The sequence below is a fragment of the Poecilia latipinna genome, unplaced genomic scaffold (assembly GCF_001443285.1).
Source record: "Poecilia latipinna isolate Pla-1442-1.1 unplaced genomic scaffold, P_latipinna-1.0 Scaffold1299, whole genome shotgun sequence".
Classification (NCBI taxonomy): Eukaryota; Metazoa; Chordata; class Actinopteri; order Cyprinodontiformes; family Poeciliidae; genus Poecilia; species Poecilia latipinna.
In genome coordinates this window covers 68,839-78,766 of record NW_015113915.1, presented here as the reverse complement: position 1 = coordinate 78,766, position 9,928 = coordinate 68,839, and the positions used below count along the sequence as shown (strand labels likewise).

The 9,928-nt window shown below is 37.9% G+C and overlaps 2 protein-coding genes across 5 annotated transcripts in view; both read left to right on the top strand.

Annotated features, from left to right (window-relative positions):
• The window catches only part of adam23b (ADAM metallopeptidase domain 23b), a 42,571-nt gene extending 38,784 nt beyond the window's left edge, over positions 1 to 3,787 (top strand). For 2 of the 4 annotated variants that reach the window (XM_015055168.1, XM_015055167.1), the window contains exon 26: positions 2,043 to 2,181. In XM_015055168.1, the coding sequence (XP_014910654.1) occupies positions 2,043 to 2,088 (46 nt within the window). In that variant the 3' untranslated portion in view covers positions 2,089 to 2,181. Of the gene's footprint in view, positions 1 to 627; positions 809 to 2,042 lie in introns of all 4 variants that reach the window. The other 2 variants (XM_015055166.1, XM_015055170.1) reach the window with 2 other exon arrangements.
• A 2,139-nt stretch (positions 3,788 to 5,926) lies between these two features.
• On the top strand, positions 5,927 to 9,235 carry fam237a (family with sequence similarity 237 member A). Its single transcript, XM_015055165.1, has 3 exons — positions 5,927 to 5,946; positions 6,126 to 6,541; positions 8,809 to 9,235. Exons 2-3 carry the CDS (start codon positions 6,175 to 6,177, stop codon positions 8,910 to 8,912), a joined length of 471 nt encoding a protein of 156 aa, XP_014910651.1. The 5' UTR covers positions 5,927 to 5,946; positions 6,126 to 6,174; the 3' UTR covers positions 8,913 to 9,235.
• The last annotated feature ends 693 nt before the right edge of the window (positions 9,236 to 9,928 follow it).

The following is a 9,928-nucleotide window of genomic DNA, read 5'->3' as shown; positions in this document are numbered from 1 at the left end:
AAAAAAAAAAAAAAAAAAAAACATGCTACGCCAAGATGCACTCGCAAAGAGCGTGTGCTTTACTGAGGTGCAGTGGACATTGTTTATAATGCATCTGAATTTGAGTTCATCGCAAAAGGCTCGAGGAGGTCTGTGCATTTGTAGCAGAACCTCAAACTGATTGGACGGGCAGATTCTCAGTGCTTGACATGCATGTTCAGTGAGGGGAAACGGTGCTTTCGATTTTTAAGGTTTAATTTCCCTCTGAAATCCAACGATGTAGCATGAAAATAGGTTTTAAGCTCCAGTTTGAAGCTGATTAACCTGCTGTCTCGAGCAACAGGGGTGTTATAAACTCTAATCCAAGCAGACCGAAGAACTAAATTAGAAGTATTAATCCTGCAGCCACGAAAGCATGCCAAATAGCAAAGCATCATGGTTCTCAGCATAACAGAGCAACAGACAAAGGGGGAGAAAAAAAAAAAAGATAAATAGTCCAAACACGTTCTCTGCATGTTGACTTGTTAACTTGGAGGAGGTCAGCTCATTGCACAAAGGCTGAACCAAACAGCACAGCGATCTGGTCCCGACTTTGTCGTCCTCTCATCACTTCCATGATTTTTCTCCCGAACCCATCACTGTTTTGAGGCTGAGCCTTTTAAACGGAGTGGTGAGAGCGACAGCACAGACACAGAGAAACGCACACAGAGAGAAGCCAGGACCTTTTTGTTGCCTGCAGCCTTTGTGGCATGGCTGGCCACACCCACCTGGATGGCAAGGCTCGGACCCGACCACACCAGCTGCCATTGCTGCCTGCTTCACAGACCTGGTACAGACACGGCGCACTGCACTGCATGAACCACGCACAGCAATAGTGCCGCCCTGAGCTGGCTTACTATTGGAAAAGGTGCATGACAGGGTGATAGAAGCCCCACAGCAAGCCACAGTACGGGGAGGTTATGCATCACTCCTGTTGTCGTGCTCAGTGTTGTCCCACCGTTCTTTGGTAGTAGTTATTGTTGCTGCTGCCGCTGCTGTCGTCGTTGTTCTTGTGGTTGTCTACTCTCTCCCTCCTCCATAGAGTATATTTCCTGTTAGTTCCTTCCTCCTAGATGGTTTTGTTTTGAGTGGAACAATGTCTTTCCCATCAAAACTGGTATTGAGTCTCCCGCACCTCACTGTGGAAGCTGATGTTGCACGCACACAAGCCAGTCAGCACTTGTCTGCAAAAGAGGCAAAACAGAGGATGTTCATACTCGGAAACCAGCATGGGTTCTTTATTTTCCACTAAAACGTGGAGATTACAAGTCTGGGATTAGGAGTTAATATATTCAGTGTTTGATGCCTTAAAAATACAATTTATCGCAAAAGGATTCATACCGCTTGAAGACGAAATAATGAGATGTTTTTAAAACAAATAAAATTGGAACAATTTGTGGCAAAAAATTGTTGTCTGTCATGATGAGTTAATACTCTGTAGAATTATCTTTTGTTGCGATTACAGCAACAATTCTTTTAGTCCCTCTTTGCAAAATAACTCTATCCCAGTCAGATTGGAGTAAAAGCAACTTTAATCTGTTTTTTTTTTAATACTTACTAATTAAGGGATTTCTGAAGGCAAATAATTTCCCTTAATTTTATTTACAGCACTTTTCAATTTCTTTTTGTAAAACATTTCTTACTTCACAACATGGGAACAAGGTCAAGAGGTATGAATAATATTACTCTAGCTAGCATAAAATCTAAGCCTTTACTTTATCATAAATTGACACCTAAAGGTCAGTGACCATAGGCACTTCTGTCTGTTTGCAGTCGAGGCTGAACTGGTCAACATGGACAAGCCTCTCCTCACTTCGATACTGTAACAGTTCTTGTTACAGTAATTTTTTTTTTAAATATAGCTGCTTCCAAATGTTTTTTTTTTTTCTTTTTTTTTGAAAATGAGATATTAGCAGCACTGTAAGCTGCGGAGATGAGTGCGGTTGCCTGTCCACGTTGCATTAAGTGTGTTGCAGAAATGTTTGTGGATTACACTGACTGCTGTTTTCTTATCTCCACACAAGAAATGTGAAGAAGCGGCGTTACGACCCCAACGCCCAGGCCATTTAACTCAAGGAGAGGTGACAGTCGAAGACGGACTCCTCCGAGGCTTCCTTAGTTGGCTACCTGACAGCTGGACTGCACTTACTGCTGCTGACTTTTTTGGCATTAGATTTACTTGAAAAAGACATAGTGGACATTTTAACAATTCCCATTGTAGTGACATTAAAATTGCAGCCTTTTCAACTCCACATGTAACTTCCTTTCCCTTCCTTTTAGTGCCAGTGCACAGGCGTTCAGGTGGAATCCACACCATCCTCTCACCTGGCATGACTTTACACACAAGGTGTGCTGCTTGCTGGCCCTCCTTGGCATGAGACGCCCTTTCTTTCGGGCTCAGCATGGCTAACAAAGCTATGAATATAGCGCATAAAAAAAAAACAAAAAAAACATACAAAGACAAAAAAAAAAAGGACTTATCTATTGCAGGAGAAAGCCTCGTTAAAAACCAAACACACTGGAAAACCAGTTAAAGCTCAATTTCCTCTTTTAGGTGCTGCATGTGAGCACAATGCAGACCAACTAACAAAGAAAAATATGTAAAATGACACACCAATAAGGAGTTCGGGTTTTTAATCGACTGCTTATTTCACAACGACCTCAACTGCTTCCGTTTTCTATCTTAGCATGTTTTACAGCAGACATAACTGAAATAAACCCCAAGACAGGCTTGTGGAATTTGGGCCAGACAGAGGAGAAACATGCAGCTCTAGAGGGATCCAGACTGCAATCAGGTCTGGAAAGGTCTCCCCAACCCCTTCCTAATGAAGCAATGCTAATGGTGACTCAAAAGCCAAAGAATCAATCACCTGAACAGATGGATGTTGTTGCACACAGAGCACTTTCCCTCCCACTCTGTCTGCAGCCAGTGGTGCCTCCCCGCCCCCACTGGCCTGCATGAAGTCTGTCCATGCAGGCCTTTGACTGCCCAAGGCAGGTCCTCATCAGCACCCACCTTTCTGGCATTAGCCTCTTTTGCTCTCATAAACCCCTGAGTAGGAATCAAGTTTGGCTCTTCTGATAAAGCTGCATGCATGCAATCACTGTAGTGGGCTTATAATTCTATATGGGAGTCCCCCAAAAAATCTGCAAGAAAAATATGCTACAAAAGATAGGAGCATGTCGACAACCAGAACATTTAACTTTTATTTACTATGCAAAGAGAGATATTGCACAAAAAGTATGGATAATAGTGACATCAACGTAGACATGGAATTACAAAAAAAAAAAAAAAAAACTCAGCTGATTACTCTTTTCTATCTGGCCTCTCCAACATCTTGTTTCATTTTGCTTCGAACTGTGGGTGAGCATAAACTAAAAATTCAAAACAATTAAAAATAAATAAATAAATAAATAAAAATCCATATTTCCAGCGTAAAGCAAGAGAGCGCCCTTTTACATTTGTGGAAATGTAAGTCATTTCTTGTCTGTTATTTATTTATTATTATTATTTTTTTTCTTTCATGCTGTTTAAAATTTTTAATCAGACACACAAGCGAACTGTGCGGTGCCTGCGCACAGCGAGGCCAGAACAGTTTCATGATGCAAAGTCCATCATCATTTCCAGTCCAGCTGACAGTTGGTGTGTTCCAGGTGCTGCCGAAAGCACTGGCATTGTTGTGATCCTCCATGTTGCTCATCGTCTGGTGTCCCTCTCTCACTGCATCATGTACAGTTTGACCCATTAATAAACTACTGACAAATTTTATCTCAGCTGTGGTTATTTTCATTGTGCGTCTGATGTAGCTGTAATAATTTACACATCATTTTTGGGGGGCATGGTGCATTTTATTCTGTCTTTTTCGAATTACATAACTTAAAAAGCTGAAAGTTAAATCGGGGATTTCTGTTCTGTGTCCTAACAAAGTCCTTTTAATGTTTTGGATTTTTCAGTGTTATTTGTTTCAGTAAAATATTACGTGTTCAGTTTAATGTGGAACAGAAAATATATCATTTTTTGCATTTTTACTTATTTTTTTATTGAAAGTTACCTTAATAAACCAATGTGACTGATTTAAGTAATTTCAATATCTGATTGCTGAACAACAAACTTCAGGCATTACCTTCACACGGTAAAAAAAAAAAATTATTAAATTAAAAGCGGGTAACATTTAAAAATAAACCTTTAAAACAAGACCTGCCATGACCGCACAAGAACTAGATAAGCACCAGAAGAAAAAAAAAAAACAGTCGTGGTTTACTCTCCAGTGTCTCTCGACAGTTTTCTGTTGCCACGCTGATAAAAGGTTAATCTCAAAACTGCCCTGATCTTCATCAAATTCAACATGTGCATCTAAGTGTCATCATTGACTTGGAGTCTGGGAACTTATGAACAAGTCTGCTGCAACTAAAAGCCAGCTTAAGCTCAAAAATATTACATATATGAATTAATCATCAAAAACACAAGTGCACAGACACATGGGACAATAGCAAAAGACAAGTCTGTGACAGGAATACAATTAAATAACTAATAAATGAACTCTATGATAAAATAATCTACAGAAAGGATGTGGTGGAAATGCAACTTGCTGCAAGAACTTTGAGAAAATAATAATGGGGGTGTACGGTTAAGTTTCATCTATAGCCTCTCATTTAAAAGACTTTTACCATAAAATATGTACAATCATATTAAACTGATGCAATTCAATTCTTTAAATCACTGCAGCTGTATGTTGTATGATCATCCAACCCTGGACAAAGGAAAGTTCAAAAGAAACTATTGCAATTGCAAAAAGTATCAACATTTATATTCTTGATAACTTTATGTAAACTGAACAGAGCATAATAATGCATCTAGTGCTATAAATGAGAGAATTAGACAATAACTTGTGATTTTTCTGTGCAACTCAAGACTTTTTTGCCACATTGAGTGGTGGCTCATTTCTAGGAGACCGGAAGTGGGAAGTGGGACTTCAGATAATTTGATATGACTAACAATAAAATAATGAGTAAGACACAGGAAAATAAAAAATATATATATAAAAAAAGAAAATCGAGTTCATGTTAGTTCTAGATGCCTCTTAACATCACATTTTATTTTCCGGCATGTAATGTTCCTCATTTAAAAGTTAGAATTCATCCTTGGCAGTGAAAGTGTTGTGAAGCCAACTTCTATGCATCATCAGAGGAATGAATGAGTGAGTAAGACATCCATCCAGTACATTTAGTGTCGGACCCCTCACTGTGAAAATAATTACATTTGAGATAAGGTATGCATGTGACATTTCAGTAAAAGCACATAAAACAAAATCATTTACCACTTTCTGAAACATTATTTAGAGATGAGTTTGTTTTACAAATGACAGAACGTCTTGTGAGGTTAGACTACTTATGTTTTCCACGGGAAAAAAACAACAACTTGGTTTCTTGGTTTACATTAAGCAGAATAATGCCATAAAGCGCTACTAAATGGAAGTCCCATTCACAAAACTACAGTATTTTTGATATGGGCTAAATTTGGTTTAATTGATCAAAATCGCATTCTAAGCATTTCAGCGTCAACAAACACAAATTTGGGTTTCCGACCCCAAGAATAGTTAAAGTTAGATATCTTCAACTTATCACATGTCATGTTATTACAATATTAAATATTTAGTGGTCCCTTCCAGTTGCCTCAGGATTAGTTTCTACTAGTTTTTCCACAACAAGACATTGAAATTCTTGCCCATTTTGCTTTGCAATAAAGCTATAGTCTGTTAGAGAATCTGTGAACATCTGTCTGTCTATCTTTGAAAAAAAAAGGCATAATTAACGTCAGGAGCCACCATTTGAGAAGGAGGGAGTGCAGTGACGTCACCAAATATTAAAACAAGTATGTATCAAACTCCCATCAAAGCTAAAACCCAGGCTGCCACGCCAGAACAAGTGGTAAGTACATTTTTTATTTGGAAAACATCTGTTGGATTATAATTGAAATGTACTTCATGAAGGAGTAAACAAAAAACGAATCTTTATCTTTTATTCTTGTAAAAACATTTTTTTTTTTTGAATGCTGTCATTTAAACGTTTTTTCTTCTCTAAAAGTAATTAATTATTTTATCTGACAGAAAACACTGTCGGACAGGTGTCAGATTATCTGCGTTTGGTCCAGAGGAAATGGTCCCGGTTCTCTTTAACCTGACCCTGGCCACTGTGTTTGTTCTGACCTGCATGTCAGCGGTCCCGCTGCGGGGCCACAAGCTGCCGCAGGTGGATCCGCTGACGGCCCACCGGGCCGACCCGCAGTGCTGGGACTCCTCCTCGGCCCTGCTGCTAGAGATGCGATCTCCGAGGATAGCCGACACGGTCCCCGCCTTCTGGGACCTTATGGGGACCCTCCGGTCCTCAGAGGACGGGAAACACGCGGCGCTGTTCTGGGACCTGGCCCGGGTCTTTTGGGAGATCTACGTGGAATGCGTGATGTCCAGGAGCCACGGCATGGGGAGGAGACACGTCACCTCTGTGCACTCCCTGATTACTGACAGTAAGTTCGCCCATTTCCTTTGTTTTCAGTCAAACGGAACTATAATTTGTAGTAAAAGAAAGAAAAAAAAATGGGGGGGGGGGGGGGGGGATAAGCATCAAAATGCCACTGAAAAGGAAATATTTACCATTTAAAAAAAAAAAAGTTAAATAAAATGTATATTTCCAAAGGTCCACTTTTAAAAGAGCTCACTATAATTATAGTCATTAAAAAATATCTATTAATATTTATAATGTAAAATTGTTATGTATTTAGAAATATTACATAAATATGTTTTTTTAAAATAAAACACAAATAATACTAAAAAAAAATAAATGTCTGATAGGTGTAAGTTAATGTTTCCTATTTCCTGACATCAAATTTGTTCTGCTTTAGGAAGATGGATGAGGGTGATGAGGGTGTATCCCAATATACTTTTTTTTTTTCTCTGAAATCAGAAGTTTACAAACCCTACATAAAGTTAACTCTTTGCAATGCCTTTAAACAATTTGGGAAAGCCCAGATAATGAGAAACTGTTACATTGCTGTTGAATTAATCTATTCAAACTCTGTGTATAAACAGCAGTTTCTGGCCATCATATCTTTCAGTAAAGACAGATCATGTGTGTCACACATGATCATGTAGTTTCACTGAAAATGCGTAAAAATGTGTGTATATCAAGCCCAGAACAAAAGCCAAAGACATTTGAAAGATAATGACACTCAAGCTGAAACTTGAGTGTCATTATCCTTGGTGAAGGCCCCATGACACTGAAGCTTCAGTTTCCTTTTCCACCAGGACTTCCTGACACTTGTTAGAATCCATATTGCCCCATGAACATTGCAGGTTTCCAGTCGCAGAGGAAGCAAAGCATGCCTCCACCATGCTACTCTGTAAACATGTTCTTTTTATTCTTCTTTCACCTGATCCACCGCTGAACTACAGATCTAAGAAACATAAAAAAAAATTAAAAAAAACTTCACACTTTTACAAGCCTCTTTGAACAAAAGGGACAATCACTTTTGATACCTGTACTAGACGACATTTGAATTATGAGGAATAAATTAGTTTATTAATTCACACCAAAGTAAAAGAAAACACCATATAGCTTGTGTTTTTAGTGGTAGCTGCCAATAGGTTTTTTTTGTTTGTTTGTTTGTTTGTTTTGGGAACAATGGCACGAGGGTGTTCCGTTGCAGGTTAAGGGGTTAAAACTTATTCATTTGGCTTAAACTTTTCATATTGGATCACATTGCAGTCACAAATGTTGATTGTATTGGGATTTTATGAATGGGTGTCAAACTGCAGTACTTGAGAGCTGGGTCCTGCAATGCTGAGATGTCTGGAACAGACTGAATGAAAAAGCTGAACTGCGTCCTCACAGCATGCAGTCAAGTTCTGCAGAGTCCTGTGCATAACCTAATCATCCGTTTGAAGTGTTTTTTAAGCAATGACATATTTGAAAGTTGCAAGACAGCCACTGGACCTCAAGGACTGGAGTTTTACACCAAAATAGATTCTTCCTGCCCATCACAGTCCACGACTCTTCAAAGATACTTTAATGATGTGAGTTATGACAGCATTTAGTTCCCTTTTGGGAGTATGGAAGCTGTTTTAGAGTTGAATTGAACTGAATTTAGCTCCATCCATCTATCCACCATGCCTGACCAGTCTCCCTGAAGAAAATCCCCACAACATAAAACTTATCTTACCATATAAGAGGAGAACTTATGACAAAATCTAAAAAGAAAGAAAGAAAGAAAGAAAGAAAGAAAGAAAGAAAGAAAGAAAGAAAGAAAGAAAGAAAGAAAGAAAGAAAGAAAGAAAGAAAGAAAGAAAGAAAGAAAGAAAGGAATTCAGTGGATTTTCATACTCATGAAAAACACTTCAAACTGCTTCTGAATCGACTTCTGATATCATTGTAGTGATGTTTGCATACAGGCCATCTGAATTTGAGAATTTGGAAATCCCCATATTTAATCAGTGCCATATGAAAGTGTTTCATCATAAAATGAAACTTGAATAGGGCTAGAATGTCTGCAAACAACGACAGGAATCCCATTACATTAGGTCTAAAGGTTTGGGATTTACCGTGAGCTATAAATAACAACCTCCTCCATGAGTCACTGTTCCCTCTGGGTTCATTCCCCCCTTTTATGTTGACAGCACAAATACCTAGACTGTGAATTTCTCTTTAGACACCTGTTTCAGTACATTTCTTTGTACAAAACCATTTAGATGAGAGTGTTGCTAGTTGCAACTTTCAATCTGTGTTTGTCTTTTGCAGAGTCCTTCAGGTTCAACAGTTCGAGAGCAAACTCCTGGACAAAGCTCATTGTCAGAGTGAGACGCAGAGGACACATCACCACACTGAAGACTGAACCCAAATAAAACACAACACAAATGTCTCTGAGGGTTCCAGCTGGACAGCTTTTTGTCTTTATTTCACTCCCTCTTTGTGATGTCCCTCAGTTAAAAGAAAATGTTGTGGGGATATTAATATTATTCTTTTCCATTCCTTAATATTGTTACTTTTTTATATGGACAATTAAATATCTAGCTCAAAAATGTAAATGTGTGTCTGTGTATATACATTTTGGATGATTTTTTTTTTATTGGCTAAAGAAAAAATAAAAATAAAATAAAAAATACATTTGCTGATACAGTTCAGATGTAAGTTATTTGTTCTCATCTATAAAAATCATAAAACTTTACCAGGATACTGCTGTATATGCATTGAAACATTTTTTAAGATGGTTTGTCTGTGTTTTGCTAATTATAGCTTGTCATACATTTGAACCAAATCGATTTTCTTATTTAGTATTATGAAAAAAATTTGACATCTTCCTGAAGGCGGCAAAAGTCTGGACGTTCATTGTTCTGTATAAAACATGACTTTCACAGTGAGGTGAAAATTATTGTTTAAAATTTGATATAATGAAATACAATGTGATACATGCCGCATGTCAAACTCAATTCAGGGGCCTGTTACTTTGACCTCATAGTAACAGTCTTCATTCCTGGGTCACAGTTTAGGGTTAAAGGTGATGTTGGGTAATCTCACCACACATTATACCGTCTTTTTGACAGAGTGGCCAGCAAACTTAAAGAAATTTTTCAAATGATGAAGCAGTTAATATATTTCAGCAATCGACAGACTTTTATACCAGGTTTTTCTTAGAGTACTGCAAACATTTCTTATCATGGAGGTACAAAACAGAACAAGAATTTCTTTACTGGCTCCAATGCTAATAATGTTTCCCATTGTGTGTCCTTGATGTGAAAAGACTGTGTACAATTTGAGATTAAGTAAAAAAAAAAAAAAATGTTGAGGTGCCTCATTTATTATTATTATTATTATTATTATTATTATTATTATTATTATTATTATTATTATTATTATTATT